Source organism: Xenopus laevis, chromosome 6L, assembly GCF_017654675.1.
Source record: "Xenopus laevis strain J_2021 chromosome 6L, Xenopus_laevis_v10.1, whole genome shotgun sequence".
NCBI lineage: Eukaryota > Metazoa > Chordata > Amphibia > Anura > Pipidae > Xenopus > Xenopus laevis.
This window is the reverse complement of record NC_054381.1, coordinates 94,024,734-94,045,543: the sequence shown is the minus strand read 5'-3', so window position 1 is coordinate 94,045,543 and position 20,810 is coordinate 94,024,734. Positions and strand designations below refer to the sequence as shown.

The window sequence follows — 20,810 nt, the reverse complement described above, 5'->3', positions numbered from 1 at the left end:
CTTTTCAATATTAAAAGAGTGGCAATAATGAAAAATAAGCTTTCCCTAGTTTTCCAAGTAGCATTTTCATACAAGACAGCAAAACTGGATTTGTTAGGTTGTTATTACAGAGTATTATATTTTTCAATCAAATCCCCCGTGTACAGTTACCTATGTGACCTGACACACTTCTGTCATTCATGCTTGGTTGGGGAGGTGTGATCCTCTTTTATGCTTTAGTACTGCTAACAGTCTATAGAAGAATAACATTGTACCCACTGCCCAGGCAGTGCATTGGGATTAGAGTATTTTTTTAGGGAACTTTAACCTAATATTGATACATGGCACAATGGCTGTTCCAATAAGCAAGTGTAAACACTTAAAAAAAAAAAACAGTCCTTTGGGCATAGATACCAATAGACCAGCACTTTCACATTTTCTGGAGCACAATTTCATGCAGGTTTATGAGATGTCATCAATATATCTCTCCTTTCTGACGTCTACATAAAGCACTGGGAGAAAAAATGAAAAGTAGCAACCCTGCAAAATTAAATTGGAAAAGTCTCTGTGCAACAAAAGCATCACAGATACAGGAATAGCAGGTAGTGGTATGTGCAGGCTATCCCCAAGGCTACAGAGCAGCTGAAAGAAAAATGTGGTTTAGCTACAATACCAAAGCAGAAAAAAGTGCACCAAGCGAGAAATGACCTTTGTTTGTCCTTCTTACAATGACAAAGGAAGTTTTTCTTTAGTGCTTTGTGTTGTGGTTGGACAAGAACAGATTAGATTAACAATATAATTTATTGGTAACATGATAAACTGAGAAGAGACCCTACAGTTTAATCACTGTTACATTTGAAATAGCAACATTTAAAGAGAAATGGTTTCTTGATAAGATAAATGTGTATATCAGTGATGCCTTCCTAGTGTCCCATGGGGCTACATGCAAACCATTTATGCTCATCTGTTACCCTAAAGCTAGGGGACAACAGGAAGATTATAGGTCAGAAGTGTCCAAAATTGTAGCAATGACTATAGCCGCAAAGATGGATTAATGAAGATGCAAAATACTGTGACAGACTGGTGTCCTTTTACTGATATTTTTGTACTGGTATTATTTTGTCTTATAAATGTAATGTGAGGTCCTTATTAGTAATCGAGTGATATCTGTAAAGCCCATGAAATCCTGATACTCATCACTTAATTGCACCTCCATGTTTTTTGTGCAAATATATATGAATTTAAAATATACTCTGTCACTAATCGTGATGACCCAACTGATCAAAACCTGCAACCAAACCGACCCTGACATCATAGATGGGGCGGGGTGGCAAGTGTTTATAAATAGACACAACCGGAGACAGAAGTGGGGCGCCGTTAGGTGTCAGGGAACGGTTATCTGGTTACCTTTCCATTGTATTGCGGATAGGCTGCTGTGGGGAAAGGGGTGATGTTTCAGCATCCAGTAAAGAGTGACTGAAGTTTATCAGGGCACATAGCTGAGGGCAACTGTGAAACAAACAGCATGTCTAGCCTCAGGTCAGATTTTAAAATTAAATATTAAAACTCTGTTTGCACTTTTGAAAAACGGATTACAATGCAGGATTGATGGAGGGGCACTGTGAAATGATGCATTTTTGTAAAAAAAAAAAAAAAATGTTTTCCCCATAACATAATCCCTTTAAAAGGAAAAAGGAGACCAAATAAACTGACACCCATGAATAGCTAAGAAAACTACATTGCCGCACCCAAGTTAAAAGATTGTATAGCTCATTTATTGCAAAAATGTGTGAGGTGCCTTAAAGTAGCAGAATGTGGTTCACAAAGGACTTTTTTCCCCCAGTATATTTCTTAAAGGGGATCCGTCATCTTAAGAAATATTGCCAAATCCTATTTTATGATGTTAGTCAAGCAAAATAAACTACATTTAAACTATAAAAATTATTAAGAGCTTGTTTTTTTTTTTCAGAATTCACAATTACAGCTAGCTGGCAGGTGCCATTTTGTGGACAAACTTTGCATCATGCCAAAATCTTGTTCATGTGGCAGAACAGATGCACATGCCAGTGCTTCTGTTACAAAACTAGATGAGGGGGGGGAATGGAGTGCAGTGACAGCTAGGAAGTGCAGAATGGAAAGTGAAAGTAATTGCCAGCCCCGCTTCTATGCAAAGGCAAAAAGTAAGGGCCAATATTTGATTGATAGCGGAAACTTTTAAATGAGTTTAACAGGTATGGATGTTTTCATTAAAAAAACAAAAAAAACAACTGGGTTTCATGATTACTTTAAAAAAGGCCTTTTATTATACAGCTGGGTGACAGGTCCCCTTTAAAATGTTCTGTGGGTCTGGAAAAAAGTGTACCTTAAGCTTGCAAAATGTTCTGTAGAAGACAAAAAAATAATTTTTAACCCCTTCCATTCCCTTACTAAACACTTTGTCTTACAGGTAAAAAGTTTATTATACAGGAAGTTCATTTTGAAAGACCGGATTATATAACTTATTCCACTTCCAATTGCTCTGTAGAAATAGGGTGGTGTGTATCTTATGTTTCAATGATCTTTCATTTTATGGTGTATCGTTGTGAGAGACACTCACCCTGGTGGTCTAGTGGGCCGGCGGGGACACCCGCCACGCCATCGGCGGGGACTCCCGACACGCTGCTCCCAATCCTCTTCTGTGTCCATTCCTTAGTGTGCACGCGGCGTGCATCTCCTGTATTTATAGGTGCATTGGCGCTGGCGTAATGACACCAGTGCGCAATGGCGCCAAATTCAAAACTATTTAAAGGGGACTTGGCGTCCTATTCATTGCCCGTTATAGGTTAATCTCCTGTGAGTTCCTGGGTGCTATCTTGTATCTTGCTTGTATCTGATTCCTGTTGTGACCTGATTAATCTGTCTTCTATGATCCTGACCCCTGCCTGGTAATCGACTATTCTGAAATCGGTATCCTGCCCCGTGCCTGTCTGACTCTCTGATTGATACCCTGGTTTTGACCCTTGCCTGTCTGACTCTGATTGTATTCCGCCTGCACCGACCCGGCCTGGTTTTGAATACGCTTTTTGCCTGATCCTTGAACTGTGACCTTCTGCCCAAAGACTTTGCTAACGATTGTGCCCCTCTGCTCGTCCAGAACCCTTAGCTTGGCTCCTCTCTTTAGAAGACCTGGCGGCATCCAATTAGCCGAGGGCTCTTCCCGAGGTGAAAGGCGGCTGTTAAAGGCAGAAACAAGAGCCGAGACAAGGGAGCCTAGCATTGGTTATGGATTTTGGGTGCACAATAGAATGTATTAATGAAAACTAAGCAGCATGCATTTCTAAGACATTCCCTTGTAGGGATAGTAGAATAGAAAGTGACAGACAGACTGCTTTTGATAGCATAAAATAACCTAATAGCCATAGAAAATTTGTAATGAATGTATAATGCAAAGATGCTTAGAATTACATATTCTTTTATTAGGCAAAGACATTTTTTTGGGTTGACATTCCCTTTAAGGCATTCTGAGCTAGTATATACAAAAAGCATACAATAATTAAAAGCACACTACTTTACTGCAGACACTGCTGCTAACTGCTCAGTCAATTGGTATATCAAGGAGTTAAATAAATTATGCAGCCTGGTCATTTGCAGCATGAATGGAAATTGTGAAGTGAACAAGATGTGCGGCTTCAATGAATGACTTACTATGAGCCGCTGCACACTGAATACTTACAATTCTGAGAATAATGTAGTTCTATGTACCACACGCATCTACACACAGTGTAATGCTCCCAGTTCATCTTTAAGATGAATAGATGGATATTTTACATTGACTTATTTAATTTCTCTCAAATTCTACTCTATTTCCCTTTCTTCATTTTTGCTACTTTCTCTTTTCTTTTCTTCACATGCTTTGGAACCTTGTTTTTTCTCTTTTCTCGCTGGGCTTCTTTAACTGTCTTTTTTCTTTCCTATTAAAAAGAGATGAAAGACAGCATTAAAGACTGATCACAAGACATAAAACCACAGGGAAATACTGGAATTCATACTATGGGGCAAATTCACTAAGATTCGTATTTGCGCCAGCGTCCGCTTCGCCACACTTCGCCAGGCGAATTTTCGCCAGCGCTACGCAAATTCACTAAAATCCGAAGTTGCGCTCAGGGGAAACGAAAGGTTGCGAAGTTGCACTATCGTTAATTCGCCAGGCAAAGCGAAGTTACGCTAGCGATGCTTAATTTGCATACAGCGCCAAATTGAATTTACAATGGAAGTATAAGTAGCAGCACTACACAAGCCTGGGAAACCTTTAAAACATCAAATAAAATTTTTATTTTGGCCTACACATGTGCCCACTGTATAGTTAAGGTGCCATGAGTTAGGAAATGTAGGGGGGAAGGAGGGTAGCCCCTAAAGATTTTTCGATCTTTTTCAGCCTATCACCCATAAAAAATGAAAAAGAGTTTTTTGGGAATTGAAAAATTTTTAACTTTTTTTGAAGCAATCCCTATCTACTCTATTGCACTTCACCTGGTCTGAGGTGGCAAAGGAAGTCTGGCGTAAAAGGTAGCGTTCCGAAAAATCCACATGTTAGTGAATTTGCGTAGTTACGTCTGTTGCGCAAATTCGCCAGGCGTAAGGGTGCGAAGTAACACTAGCGAATTTACGCCAGTGTCCGTTAGTGAATCGGCAAATAAATGAAAATGTGATACGCTGGCGAATTAACCCTAGCGTTAGGCGCTTCGTCGTTTAGTGAATTTGCCCCTATGTCTGCTCCAAATTGAGTGGGGGGGTAGACTTGGCAGCATTCCAATAATATACAGTAAAAAGGATTAATGTTAAAGGGGAAAATGCAGGCACAGCATAAAGATTAAACCACCAATACCAATGCCTGATAGGAGTGCAAAAGAATAATATTTCTCTGTAAAAACAAGCAAATCCCTATTTTCCTAAAGCCAATTAGCACTTACTGCCATAGCTAAGTGGGTCTGGGGAAACAAGGGGATGCATCTCATTCCAGAAATCCAAAAGGCATTGCACTTAAAATGTGAAAATGAGAACAGAGAAGATTCCTTACCAAAACTGAAACTTATGATGATGTTACGCTGAGTATAGTTTTTACACTAAGGGATGTGTCCCACATATTTTATACAAACCTTTTTATCCACTTCTGGCTGAGACCCCTGATTTTTGGGATGTATGTCTTCATCTGAATCTGATGCAGAATCTTTCGCACCATCATCATTATCATCATCATCATCGGAGTCTGATCCCAGCTGATCTTCATTGTTACTGTTCTGAAGCAAGGCTGGAACCTACACACAAACATACATGCTGGGTTTACAGAATAATTTAAATGTTACACAGAGAAACTAGAAGAGTTAATTTTCTACAGATAAGCTAATCAATGCATCAGTGCCTATACCTGCACTGCAGAATTCATAGCCACAGCCCACTTTCCTCTTCAAGCCATTTTACTCCCTCTCCACTGATCTGCTCTGAAACCAACTATTTCACACTAAATCCTATTTATTTGTTAATGTATGTATTTGTTAGTTGCAGTTAGTCCAATTCACTTATATGCTCTCGTGAAGCATCTTTGCACTGTTTGAACCATTGCTTTGTATATATAAGCGTCGGCTTAGTGGTTTGTTGGTAGATTGAAGGAGACTTGGAAACAACATTGACTATAAAACAAAATCAGAATTACAAATCCTAATTGATCACTTTTTATTTAGGTCAGAGGAACATCTAGCTATCTCATTAAAGGAGGATGAAGAAAAGTATAGGGCTATTTTATGTTTGAACAGCATTTTTCAAAATCAATTTTTGGAAAAATATTAGAAAAACACAAAAGTACATCCATGGAAGGAGAGATTTGCCTGCTTACCGTTTCAGCACCCGATAAGTCTTTCTTCAGTCCAGTCACTGTCTGGTAGAGAATCTGTATTTGGCCACAAACAGATCAGGGAAATAAATTTGCTTCAGTTGCAACCAGTTATTTTCACAATGTCATCTGCCTTATTTATCAATGATGTTGCATCATGCAAAGTGAGACGAGCAATTTTTTTTCATTTTGCATGTTGCCCTACTTTGTGTCCTGAGTTACAGCAGTAGTTTCCATTCTTGGAATGGAGAGCAAAGTGCTGCGCCTCACTGTGGATGCAACCCTGCCTGTATTCAGCACAACTGCATCCAGAGGAAGTTATAGGTGGGTGATACAGTTAGGCCCATAAATCTTTGGACAGAGACAACTTTTTTCTAATTTTGGTTCTGTACATTCTGTACCACAATGAATTTTAAATGAAACAACTCAGATGCAGTTGAACTGCAGACTTTCAGCTTTAATTCAGTGGGTTGAACAAAAAGATTACATAAAAATGTTTTTTTAACACAATCACTTCATTTCAGGGGCTCAAAAGCAATTGGACCATTGACTCAAAGGCTATTTCATGTGCAGGTTTGGGCAATTCCTTCATTATGTCATTATCATATAAGCAGATAAAAGCCCTGGAGTTGATTTGAGGGGGGGGGGTGCTTGTATGAGGAAGATTTTGCTGTGAACTGACAACATTAGGTCAAAGGAGCTTCCATGCAGGTAAAACAAGCCATCCTTAAGCTGCAATATTTTGCTACAATATTAAATTGCTACAATATTAGGAGTGGCAAAATCTACAGTTTGGTACATCCTGAGAAAGAAAGTGCTGGTGAACTTAGCAACGCAAAAAGACCTGGACCTCCACGAAAGACAACAGTGGTGGATAATCCCAGAATCATTTCCATGGTGAAGAGAACCCCCTTCACAACAGCCAAACAAGTGAACAACAGTCTGCAGGAGGTAGGCATATCGATATCCAAGTCTACCATAAAGAGAAGACTGCATGAAAGTAAATACAGAGGGTGCACTGCAAAGTGCAAGCCACTCATAAGCATCAAGAATAGAAAGGCTTTTTTGCTAAAAAACATCTAAAAAAGTCAGCACAGTTCTGGAAAAACATTCTTTGGACAGAGGAAACCAAATTCAACCTCTACCAGAATGATGGCAAGAAAAAAGTATGGAGAAGACATGGAACAGCTCATGATCCAAAGCATACCACATCATCTGTAAAACATGGCAGAGGCAGTGTGATGGTTTGGGTGTGCATGGCGGCAAGTGGCACTGGGACACTAGTGTTTATCCATGATGTGACACAGGACAGAAGCAGCTGAATGAATTCTGAGGTGTTCAGAGACAACTGTCTGCTCAAATCCAGCTAAATGCAGTCAAATTGATTGGGAGGGGTTTCATAATGACCCAAAACATACAGCCAAAGCAACCCAGGAGTTTATTAAAGCAAAGTAGTGGAATATTCTTGAATGGCTAAGTCATCTTATCCGAACCCAACTGAGCATGCATTTCACTTGTTGAAGACTTAAACTTCGGACAGAAAGGCCCAAAAACAAACAGCAACTGAAAGCCGCTGCAGTAAAGGCAGAGCATTAAAAAGGAGGAAACCCAGAATCTGGTGATGTCCATGAGTTCAAGACTTCAGGCTGTCATTGACAGCAAAGGGTTTTCAACCAAGTATTAGACATGAACATTTTATTTTCAGTTTTTTAATTTGTCTGATTACTTTTGAGCTCCTGAAATCAAGTGATTGTGTTAAAAAAAGGCTTTAGATCCTCACATTGTTAAGCAATCTTTTTGTTAAACCCACTGAATTAAAGATGAAAGTCTGCAGTTCAACTGCATCTGAGATTTTTCATTTAAAATTCACTGTGGTAATGTACAGAACCAAAATTAGAGAAAAGTTGTCTGTCAAAAGATTTATGGACCTAACTGTATATGGTGTCTCCATGGAATGCTTTCTAGGGACTGAGAGCTCTAAAATGCCCTGAATGCCACTACCCTAATGAAGACACAACATCGTTGTGGCGGGAGAGACCCTGTTATGTAACTTCACATCTTATCTCATTCATTATTATGACCCTGCCCTTTTGTGTACCTTTTACTCCTCTTTTAAAACCAATCAAGTATTTTAGCACTGTTAATTGACCTAACCAAATGGAATAAAATGGATGCATCAATGGGCTATACTTGCAATTACAGTGGAACCAGTGATGTAAGACATGGAATGGGAGTTGATACAGTTATTGCTACCAGAGAGCAGCCAGTGAATCATGTGGCACATTATTATGGTATATTGTTTAACGCTATTTAGATGTCATATTATATATAAAATAGAAAGGTACATAAAATAAGTTATACACTGTGATGTAGTTTTGATGTAATATACATTTCACAGGAACATAAGATCAACATAGGCAAAAAAAACTTACATTATCTTGTTGTGTGTTAAGGGACATGTCTTCCTCTTTCAGCTTCTGCATTGTATCTACATCTCTCTCAAAATTTTTAACCTCATTTAGAGTTCTAGGAATATATGCCTTCTTGAACACCTACAAAATCAATTAGAGTACATAGCTTAGGTAAAATTTTTGGGTTAGAAATAAAAACCATGTCTGCTGAAAAAAAATCATATTGCTGTACATGACTGTATGCCACCTAGATTCTTAATAAAGAAATTTGTAACAATGTTTTGTTGTTATGCCATTTTAGTTGCCAGAGTATTCTTGTCACTCACCTCTTCGTCAACCTTATCTTGGCTAGATCTCTCTTCTTCTGTCCGTTCAGCAGCTATCTCCATTATCTGCAGGATTCAGATGTATGTTTAAATATACCAGTAGATTTGCATATCTATCACATTACAATGGAAAAGACCAAAAGCAAATATAAAAATATATGCATTATATGTTTTGGTTTACTATATACAGTTCTTTCAGTCATCTGGCACCCTCTAGTGGTTGAAAAAATACAATCAGGTCACAAAACATGTTTTACACTAGAATTTTCCCATGTACCACAGACTAGGTATTGGTGTCAGATACAGACCCAAAGAACCAACAAACTGGCTCTAAGGCATAGAGAAGGGGCAGGAAAGATATGATTGACAACTGAGACTTTTAAACACATTTATAACAAGTATTGGTATTTTAATAAAAAAATTATTTGGGTTTCATGTTTATTTTGAAAAGGCCTTTTATTATAGAGATGTTTATATCTGGGTGACAGATCCCCTTTAAGCTGCTACTTTTACACAAACCATTTTTATATTTATATACACAAATTATATCATTAATACACCTAAAACATTTCAACAATTCTGTATAATATAGAATTCAATATAATACCTTCTCCAAGTAAGCATCCATGTTGTCCTTGGTGATCGATGGGTCTGTTATAAATTCAAACAGCTCACGCACAGTCATTACTGCAACGTCATACTTGACAAAGAAATCTGTCAAAAAGGAACCAATGTTTGATCAATAAAACTGGAGACGAAACTGTATTTTATTTGGAAGTTAACCATTTCATGAGGATAATGATAATGGTCTTGAAAGCTATGTGCAAATTACAGCATTTAGAGAACATCTATAACCCAGACACATTTTGGGTTTGGGAGGACAGCCATTTATAGACCATGAGCTATATGCTATTATGCATTTCTGTGCTGAAATCCTCTCTGTGTGACTACACCAAGGCTGATGCAGAGTGCAGTCAAAGGAGAAGGCTTATGCCAGTGTAGGGGCTGATTCACAGCCCGTGTTTGTCCAGAAGCCAAGAATTATCCCTGTATGGCATTGGCCATAGGCATCTCCCCAACTGCAGTAACCAGACTTCTGCTCCCCCTTCCAAATCTAAGGCAGAGCTCTACCACGTGCTGATTGCTGAGTAGTAGCATGCTTCCAGTGTTTGTGTGTGTTTGCTTAGCAATCAGTGCCAGGGACTGAAAGTAAAGCAGCCAAGCACAGAGGACAGCAGCCATGTTACCCAACCAAACATGTTTTCCTTGATCCACAAAAACCTTACCTTGCCCCATCCCCAGAATTTTACTACATGCTAACCCAAGACCTATGTTGACATCAGTGTGCACCGCACTGTTACTTACTTTTTTGCATAAACTTTATAGTATGGGATCTGGTTGGAAAGGGAATACAGTATATAGTGTATATAGTATATGGTGGTGGATATTTTGCCTTCAGGTCACAGATAGGCATTTCTTTTCTAGTATGCGTTATTTAAATAGCACCAACATATTCTGCATCACCTTGGACACAGTGCTATCATTTGTATCAAACCTTAGACCCTAGTGTTGCAAATCAGCAATTCTACCACTGGGCTACCTTGCTTCCCACATTAAAATACATTTCCAAAAATATAATGTCAGTGGTAGAAGGAAAAGTCCCAGGAGACAAGTCACTGGAACTCACTATCACTGAGATCAATTGCACAAAAGAGACTAATGGGCCAATTCCTAAAACGATCAGAGCAGTTTAGAATACTGCAGCACAACACAGGGCTTGTGTGTGGCACTGACACAAACAAAGTGCACAAGATGGCCCAAAATGTAAAGTTCACAAACTCGTTTTGTTTTCAAGATCTTGTGCCTTTATTCAGACTTGTGTGAATAAAAATGTGGTCAGGCCCTCATAGTTAGAACATAGTTCTGGATATATGAAAACTTGGCAGTAAAGATCACACGGTTATAAATTTAAGGATACAGGAAACCCTACCCAATTGTCCTGCAGCAGATTTTAACAAATATCTTAAAAAAAAAAAAAAAAAAAAAGTTATATTATGGATCTGAATGGTTATTACACAGGCCTTGTGTAAAGATACTGCATAGCAGAAAGCTATACTCATGCATTGGAAATGTTCTACAGAAGAGCAGTTGGCAATAGCATGATAATTGATAGGTAAAATCTTACCGTTAATGTTAGCACAATCCTTTCGAAGGAACTCCAAGGCATGAGGGTGATCATGTTCCACTGACTGAGATACATCGATTATGAAAACATTTCCATTGTTATACCTTGTATATTCAGAAAAGAGCAAAGGAATTACTATGCACAAATTGCTTTGGTCATAAAAGATATTGCATTCGTCGTGGCTTTGTTGGGAGGTACACCTACTTCCACAGACAGAAACAGTGATGCACTGGAATACACGTGCATTTCTTTCAGTGACTGGACAGTGCCCTCCAGTGGAAAATCATCATGAAACATAGCAGCATGCAAGGCAACAGAGTACTAACCACTATACCATAGTCTGATCTAATAAAATACAGTCAATTGTTTGGACAAACATGAGGGAGAAATAGGATTCTCAAATTTACATTTTAACACACTGCTTCCTGCAGTAATTACTGTTTTTCCATGTAGGCTGTTAAATATATACAGCTGGCAGGGTAAGTTTCTCAAAAAGATTTTGCACAGTGTAAAAGCGAACTGATTATTCAAACAATCTTATTCTCTCAGCTGTAAAAAGCATGAGGATAGAGACAATGTACACTGTTTCTCTTCATGTGATATCCTTTGTAGTCTATCTGTATCCTCTTGAATTGCTCTGTGCAATGTGCTAGAAGTAATGCAACAAACACAACATGCAGGGGAGCACTGCTGTCCTCATACAATTAGTCATGAATGTGTTTTTGAAAACAGTCACTCTAGCTGTTGTTATATCTTTATGTATAAAATGCTTCCCATAGACTTCAGTGAACTGGCATCTAGTGGGCAATTAACATTGTCTTTAAAGATATGTTAATCAGATACATTTAAGCAATAAACCTCCCAAACATGGGGATACCTGGGTTTAGGTCCTAGGTTGGTAGGCCATTTGTGTCCCAGTCAGACTGCCAAAGTTTTTGCTTTCAACTGTATATGTGTAAAGATTTATGGTAAAAGTAATGCTGAATTGAAAATTTAGAAGGCAGTGTTAGTTCAAAGGTTTTAAAGGGAATTATGAGGTAAGGACAACTTTGCACAAATTAAACAGGAATTGCAGTAAACCACAGTATTCTCAAATTCCAAATTGCTCACTGGATTATTGTTACTTACAGCATGTTAAATTCACTGAGATCGGCATGTACAAGCCTGGCATCCTGGTACATTCTCCTCATATATTGTATAATATCAAGGTAAAGCTCTCTTGCTTTGGAGTCAGACAGCTGAGCATTTTTTAGAAGAGGAGCAGGCCTAAAGGGGAACACAGGATGCAACAAGATTACTTGAAAATGAAATACTCTGAATTTTGTTAAAACATAAATTGATTTTCAAAAGTATTCACCCCCTTGGCTGTTTACCTATTTTGTTACATTCCAACCTGTAATTTAAATGCTTCTTAATCTTATTTTATGTGATGGATCTGCACAAAGTAGTCTACGTTGGTGAAGTGAAATAAGAAAAACATATATATATATAAAAAAAAAAAAAACTGAAAAATTGGCATGTGCATATGTATTCACCCCCTTTGCCATGAAGCCCCTAAAAAATCCTGGTGCAACTAATTACCTTCAAAAGTCACGATTAGTGAAATGAAGTCCACCTGTGTGCAATCTAAGTGTCAAATGATCTGTCGGTATAAACACAACTTTTCTGACATGGTACCACAACAATGATATCACAACAAACCTGCCAAGAGAGGGCCGCCCACCAAAACTCACAGACCGGGCAAGGAGGGCATTAATCAGAGAGGCAGCACAGGGACCAAAAGGTAACCCTGAAGGAATTGCAGAGTTCCACAGCAGAGACGGTATCTGTCCATAGGACCACAATAAGCCGTACACTCCATAGAGCTGGGCTTTATGGAAGAGTGGCCAGAAAAAAGCCATTACTTAAAATTAAAATTAAGAAGGCATGTTTTGAGTTTGCCAAAAGGCATGTGGGCGATTTTCCAAATGTATGGAGGAAGGTGCTCTGGTCAGACGAGACTAAAATTAAACTTTTCGGCCTACAAGGAAAATGCTATGTCTGGCGCAAACCCAACACATCCCATCACCCGAAGAACAACATTGCCACAGTGATACATAGTGGTGGCAGCATCATGCCTTGAGGACTGAGACTGGGAAACTGGTCCGAGTTAAGGGAAAGATGGATGGTGCTATATACAGGGATATTCTTGAGCAAAGAGCAAAACCTGTGTCAGTCTGCCTGTGATTTGACACTGGGACACAGGTTCACATTCCAGCAGGACAATGATCTGAAGCATACTGCTAGAGCAACACTCGAGTGATTTAAGGGGAAACATTTGAATGTGTTGGAATGGCCTAGTCCAGACCGCAATCCAATTGAGAATTTGTGGTCAGACTTGAAGATTGCTGTTAACAAGAAAACCATCCAACATGAAGGAGCTGGAGCAGTTTTGCCTTGAGGAATAGTCGATTTGGATAAAGACTTATCCAAATCGACTTGCATCTGTAATTGCCGCAAAAGGTGGCTCTACAAAGTACTGACTTTGGGGGGGGGGGGGGTGAACAGTTATGCACGTTGAAGATTTCAGTTTTTTTGTCAAATTTGATGTTTGCTTCACAATTAAAAAAAATAAAATAAAATAAACATCTTCAAAGTTGTAGGCATGTTCTGTAAATGAAATGGTGCAAACTCTGAAACAGTCCATTTTAATTCCAGGTTGTGAGGCAACAAAACATGAAAAATGCCAAGGGGGTGAATACTTTTGCAAGGCACTGTATATTCTGTTGGTAGCAATCATCAATACGTTTTTTCTATTAGATATCTAATCTTTCTGTAGCAGTATATATTATAGCTATACACGTGTTTCATACTTAAAATAAATAATTTCTACGATAAACATAATTATGATTATGAGAAACATAACATTACTAATTTAGTAATTTATGTGTATAAAAGACCAGAATAAATTACTTAGAATGAACAGATTAAGAGAAATCAGACAGATATAAAAGCTTGTTTACTCACATGTCATTTTTCCCAATAAATCCCATAACAAGCACATGGCTTCGCAACATGATAGGCTCTGGGCAAGGGATCCCTGCGGTGTTCAGCCTGCAAGAATTTACAAAAATACAGTGTACAGACATTTCCAAAGAATGAAAAGTATGATCAGAAGCATAAAACCTGACTCATCCAATTTCCTTCATGGCAAACAGAGAACATTAAATTAGAGTGACAGTGGACAAAACTAATTATTTTTTTCACATTTTTCACCGATAATGGTTTTTAAAGGAATTTATCTTGGAACTGAAAGCAGTGAAGCTATTTTCTAGTGTGGGTAGGCTGAGCCTATCATGGTCAATCAATGCTATGAGACAGTTAGTCCAATACTGCCATTGGCACACAGCCATGTTAGTAAAATTAAAAGGGCCACATCAGGAGTGAGGAGCCCTTCTCCTCATTTGTTTGCAAAACAAGAATTGAAGTTTTTGCTCACAGAATCTCCATTTCCATGAATACCCATATAGGTTGAAATTTATCCACTGCTTTCAAAGCACAGCTAAGTAAACAGAACTTGGTTTCCCAACTTGTGTTGCTAATAGTATTTAAGGGAGCCCAAGATAATTCATGTAAATAGTTTCTACAAATGACATAGAATATTTATTGACATTTAACAGGGAAGTCTTGTTAGCATTCAATGCATATTGCACTTTAACACCACTGTACACTATGCAACATCACACGCAGTACTAAAGTTGTGATGTTTGGTGTAGCTAAATATTGTACAGTTTTTCTGTGTAAAAAGAGGTGCTAACAAATGTCACTGAGATCTGCCACTTTTGACACTAGAAATTAGCTGTACTGGGTTACACAAGGTCTAGGGTAGTTATCGATTATTTGTAAATTAATATTTCCAGGACTGTGATACATGATGCTATTCATGGTTAAGGACAACAGAACTTTCTAAGCAGTTTATTTTACACCTCTTTCAATGCTTTTCTGGTGTAAAATATTTTAAAATACCTTTACAGATGTAAATGTATATAGAAGTATTTTAATTTCCTGTCATTGTCCCTTTATAGTTAAACAAAAACTCCAATATAAGATTCTCACCTTGCATTTTAGCAAAATGAGTAGAAAAATATTACTTGTAATAGATAACATTTTTCAGAAGAATCAGACAAATTCTTACTTACACACCTTATTAAGTTTCTCATTTCTTTTTCTGCCCATGTTTTCACCATTTTCCTTGGATTTCCTTTGCAGTAGCCATGACGAAATCTGTAAAGATAAATTACATTTCTTAAGTAGAAGATGGCATTTTGAAAAGGGATGTTCACCTATTTTTAGAAATAAGCCAGTGCATTGCAGGAAAAAAAATACTTTTTTGGCTTCTGAATTATGTGGCTCCCCAATTTGGAATTTAAATGGTTATCTGGTTGCTAGGACTGGCAACCCGAAACACAGTTAGATGTTTGAATGACTAAAGTATGATTAGGAGAGAAAGTGGACAAAGTGTTTAAAAAAATACATTAACCTAATTGCTGACAGAGAGTTGAGGAGGCCTAGATTAAGTCTTATAACACAAATAACTAATATCAAATCCCATTCCAGTTTTCCTCACCTGAATTCCCCACTCACATATTTATCACGATCCTTAAACATCAGTATAGAAGTCTTGTAAATTTTGATTGCTCTGTTATCTCCAGATGAAGTGCTAGCGTGGTAAACATTTGCCTAGAAACACGGTATTAAGAATAATTGAACTATTCAAATAGCAAACTGGTATATCAGATAAATTGTGAACTGCAAACTGGTATATTAGATAAATTGTGAACTGCACACAAAGAGGCCTATTTATAATTTTTTTTGAAGTTGAGGGAAAAAAACATGACAAAAGGCGTGTGGCTTTTTTTCTTAAATGCCAGCTTATTTAGGGGGAAAACTGCTATATTTGATTCCTGTGCATGTTTTTTTCAGAAAAATGTTGCAATCCAGCAAGAATCTCATTATTCCATTATTTTAAAAAGGCTAAAAAAAAACAAGATTGTACTAATGAACTGGGGAAATTAAGTTGTTAGAGGCTATTCTCGTTTTGCGATTTTTTCTGGTTTTTTTTCTCTACTTGAATTTTGATAAATCAACCCCTAAATTTAAACTAAGAAAGAAATCTTTTTTCCAACAGTCAATAAAGAGAAAATATTTAAATAAATGCATTATACATAAACAGTGTTTTCTCACTCTACTAGGAAACACTATTTTACAAGATTTATAGGATTACATCAAAACAAGCAAATTCATCAAGTTTAGATAAAGTGTTGAACATACTTCTTTGCCAGTGCTGATACAGCCATTGATTTCGGATATGACTCCCCTTGTAAGCATCTTAAAAAGAATCATTCGAGTCCTAGGATCCAATACCTTAAAAGATAATTAAGGCAATTATTTACTTTATCTATGAATAGCTAGCAATATGATTGTGTAGCATGGTTGTTAAAAAGACATGCAAATTAAGATCAACCTTTTGTTTAAAATCATTCCTACATCCAGCTGAATTTGAAGGTAAACATCCATACACTTGACAAATATATAAAGCTACATACATTTTATTTTATGTCTATATTTGTTTTATTTTAAATGCTGGAAAACCAGTTTTTAACAAGCCACTACTTTACATATACATGATTGTGCCTTATTCCTAAAAGTGTGCTTATATCATAGGTCTGTAACAATCTGCCTCTACAGCTAGTAATAAAAAAAAATACAATGCGCAGCATTCAATATAATCCATATACTTGTAGGTGAAACCTGTGTGTTGGATTTCAACAGCAGTACATGGAAGTGACATATCCAGCACACATGGCATGTCGCTGCATATACAAGTTTTGAAGATGAAGTGAATGTATTGTGCACAATAAAAAGTGCAATTCCCTGTATAATATGTCAGAAACCATTGTGTGGTGTGTATAAACAAGGATAACTTGTTCACACTCAAGCAAGTGGCTAAGAGCAAAGACATAGGCCTCTGATCAATATGGTTCTCCCAGAAAGCCCACTTATGACAATTACCAAGGTTCTAGTGATGTAATTGCAATATACAAGCTATAAATATATATGTGATAATGGCTTACAAGTATACCAGTTTACCTGCTCCACGGTTGCTCTGTCAGATTTATCTTTAACCCGGTACCTGATAAGGACAAATATGTCTTAGTACAGACATAGTCACTGAAAATTGCCCTAATCACTTTATTATAAGAAAGAGGTATGCAATGTTTATCCTTACAGTTATAGATATACATTATCTACATTTAAATGCATGCACACATACATACATTCACAAATGTTTAAATGTAAATAGCCATGAGAATTAGCACACTAACATGCTCATCATCCCTTATTTTATCAAAAGAATAATGTCTAAGCAAAAACAGTTTTCCAGCTTGCAAATGGATAGAGCTGAGAACTATACTTTGCAAGTGCTGGTCATGTTGTGCTAAATTCTCAGCTGATGTTAAAGTGACAGTATACCCCTTTCTCAACCTTAGGTCAATAAAGAAGAGTACTGGACATACCATACTATTTGCCTATTCTTCAATTGGGAAATATCTGTGGTTTTTGTTATCTCTTACTCTAAACAGGGCAAAAGTTGAATATGAAACTAAAGCAACATTCGACGTCCTGATTCCAAAGAGCAAAGTCAAGCAGACCAGCAGTCCACTGAGAAGCCTCTGTATAAACACCTTTCTTCTTAATTTCTCCATTCTGCAGTTTTAGATTTTAAGTTAAAGGAACAGTAACATCAACAAATAAAAGTGTTATAAAGTAACACAAATATAATGCCCTGCACTGGTAAAACTGTAGTGTTTGCTTCAGAAACTCTACTTTTGTCTGTATAAATTAGCTGCTGTGTAGCAATGGGGGCAGCCATTCAAATGAGAAAAGTCTGAGGTTACACAGCAGATAAGCTCTGTAGAACATAATGGTATTATCTGTTATCCACTATTTAACCTGTGCCATATAGCCTTTTTTAAATTTCTGCCATTGCTACACAGCCGCTTGTTTATATGAACAATAGTAGTGTTTATGAAGCAAACATATCAGTTTTATCAGTGCAGGGCAACACTACTGGGCACACTTACCTAGGGTTGAATATCGAGGGTTAATTAACCCTCGATATGCGACCGTCAAAGTAAAATCCTTCGACTTCAAATATCGAAGTCAAAGGATTTACCGCTATTCCTACGATGGAACGATCGAAGGAATAATCGTTCGATCGAGCGATTAAATCCTTAGAATCGAAAGCTTCCAAGGATTTTAATCCATCGATCGAAGGATATTCCTTCGATCAGAAAATTGTTAGGAAGCCTATGGGGACCTTCCCCATAGGCTAACATTGGCCTCGGTAGGTTTTAGGTGGCGAACTAGGGGGTCGAAGAATTTTTTAAAGAGACAGTACTTCGACTATCGACTATCGAATGGTTTAATAGTCAAATGATTTTTAGTTCGAATCGTTCGTTTCGAAGTCGAAGGTCGTAGTCGAAAGTCGAAGTAGCCCATTCGACGGTCGAAGTAGCCATATTCAACCATTCGAAATTCAAACTATTTTTCCTCTATTCCTTCACTCGAACTAAGTAAATGGGCCCCTACATGATATTTTCATTACAAATTTTTTGGTGTTACTGTTAAAAAAACAATAAATACATAATAACACTAACATAAAAGTTTAATTTCTGTACTCACGTATCGGACTCCTTCTGCCTGGATTTTTCACTGACTTTATTGAAAACAGATTCCGAAATATAAAGTTTACCTGGAAATATACAGATAATAAAACATTTTCTTAATATGATTTGCTTTATCCCAGCCTTAAATGAATATTGTTGTATTGAGGATTATACAACTATAGATTACCCTACTTAGCAAAGGCTGAAATATCCATCAGCTTATGCACACAAAAGTAATTTCTTGTGAAAACTAGGTAAGCTCTCTACCATTTGATGGAACAATATGCCAATTGGAGGCCATTGTTGTACTGATAGAGATTTACCAGGCTGTTCTCACAGGGAGCAATATGGAAACTTCTAAATTGTGTAAAACACATTCTAAAATGTCTGTAATGACACAAATTAAATGGTAACACATGTACTCCTTGTATTAGAAAACTCTATAACTGAACATTGGCAGATTTAAAATAAAATCCTATTTTAAAAAAAATACAAATAAAATTGGTTTTAACCCTTATCTGGCCAACAAGGCAGGTTCAACATTATTGGAAAGAAAGTTACAGAATGCCAGGAATTGCAGAGGCCAGAGAAGACAATGACTGGAAAAAAAAGTTAGAAAACTATACTTGACTTGAGTTCTGATGCCATTGAAGTGGTTTACCGGTAAATTGTTACTGCATCTTTTTACTCAGCACAGTCACAGATTACTTCCAATTGAATACACTGTACATTTCTGCAAATAAAAAATTATCCGAAAAAATACAGACAGCTGTTGCACACATCTGTGTTTCCTAACAGTGAGTCTTTGGGATTGCAGGACAACCGTCTGAAATGTTCTCTTCCAGAATTTTGTAAGAGATGTTGGGCCAACATCTCGTGCTTGCATTTATTTATAGCCCTCTGGCCTTCCCACCCCTCTGAACATTTTTATTGGGTTGTTGGCTACTCTTAGCACCTTTTGATCACCTTTGATTTTGATATCTATCATGGTATGATTTTTAACAGGCTTGAAATATGTACTGTCATTAAATGTTTTCTGAAAGATGAAAGAATGATGGCAGAAGGATCTATTACACCAATTTAATTACAACTATTTTGAAATATGTTCAAGAAAGGGAAATTACTTTAAGGATACTAGAAAAAATAGAGGACTTGCACTTGTTGTTTGTACTCACCCAAATTGATTTTATTTTCATACTTCTGTAAAACTTTGTCTGACACAGTGTAGGTTTTAGAAGAACCACTCTGTATGTTATTTCTGTTGGCCTAGAACACAACAAAGCATGGTTTCTGAATGTGCATGTAAAAGAACATGAAACATTAACATACATATAGATAATGTTTGACTTTTTGTGGCTTTGTATGTCTTTATATGTTTGGACCTGGTATGAACAAATACACTAAAACTCCATGTACAGGCCAAAAGTAAAAAAAAAATCTAAACATTTTATTCAAATGCGTACACAGAAATGCCTAGCTCGTTTCATGCCAACATGGCACTAAATCATAAGCAGCCTTTGTCTTAACACAAATACAGCAGCCAGAGAAAACATGCTTCCACAGTAGTGGAACAAATGGCAGATGTAAAAAAATGTATTAACTTTAAATTCCCATCAAGGACAAAAAATTACCTGTGGATTACTGCTCCTTGTAGCTGAATAATGCTTAAAGTTTGTATCAGTACCATCCCAGTACCAATCATCATCCTCATCCTGCTCCTCATCCTCACTGTCCTCTTTGTTGGCTCCTTCCTCCTGAAGTGATGCCTGCTCTTTTCTCATGAGGAAGCTTTCATAACTTTCTATTCCTTCACTGTCTGACATTGGTGCAGTTATTGGCTTAATCTAAGCTCTCTTGTAGAAAAGATTTTATGTCTCTGCTTTATACCTGTTAAAGTACATACGCATAAAATAATACAATGAATGAAAAAAAAAACACGATTAACAAAAGGGGAGATTTCTCCTTATGCCACTCTACACATAAGAACTGAAAAAGCTTACTAATGCTTCTGATTTGTTCATATGGAGGATGCAATGACTGTCTTTAAGAAGTACTCTTCTGTTTCACATTTTAGTAAAACAAGCTCTTCTAAACAAACTCACCAAAGCTTCATTATAATAATCCCCTAATAATCCCTCCCTTCCCTTCCTGCTCCCTGAATTTCCAGGCTGTGCAGGGGAGCCAGCAGCTCTCAGCACACTGTACTGTACTAAAGGAACCAATAAGCAGCTAGCAGGACCTGATAGGGAACTGAAGCCTGTCTGTGTTTATGTGACATCAGGGCTGTGATTGGCTGTCCCCCTCCTACTGTGCTTCTGCCAGATGCAGGGACCT

The 20,810-nt window shown here is 37.4% G+C and overlaps 1 protein-coding gene across 6 annotated transcripts in view; it reads right to left on the bottom strand.

Annotated features, from left to right (window-relative positions):
• Positions 1 to 3,413: 3,413 nt before the first annotated feature.
• The window catches only part of riok1.L (RIO kinase 1 L homeolog), a 31,672-nt gene continuing 14,275 nt past the window's right edge, over positions 3,414 to 20,810 (bottom strand). For all 6 annotated transcript variants that reach the window (XM_041565562.1, XM_041565561.1, NM_001122693.1 and 3 more), the window contains 16 exon segments: positions 20,108 to 20,363; positions 19,652 to 19,742; positions 18,493 to 18,562; positions 16,897 to 16,939; positions 16,078 to 16,170; positions 15,374 to 15,486; positions 14,950 to 15,030; positions 13,774 to 13,860; positions 11,896 to 12,033; positions 10,768 to 10,871; positions 9,190 to 9,296; positions 8,583 to 8,648; positions 8,278 to 8,397; positions 5,849 to 5,902; positions 5,115 to 5,273; positions 3,414 to 3,929 (listed from right to left, as the gene is read on the bottom strand). In XM_041565562.1, coding sequence (XP_041421496.1) covers positions 3,819 to 3,929; positions 5,115 to 5,273; positions 5,849 to 5,902; positions 8,278 to 8,397; positions 8,583 to 8,648; positions 9,190 to 9,296; positions 10,768 to 10,871; positions 11,896 to 12,033; positions 13,774 to 13,860; positions 14,950 to 15,030; positions 15,374 to 15,486; positions 16,078 to 16,170; positions 16,897 to 16,939; positions 18,493 to 18,562; positions 19,652 to 19,742; positions 20,108 to 20,299 — 1,629 coding nt within the window. In that variant the 5' untranslated portion in view covers positions 20,300 to 20,363 and the 3' untranslated portion in view covers positions 3,414 to 3,818.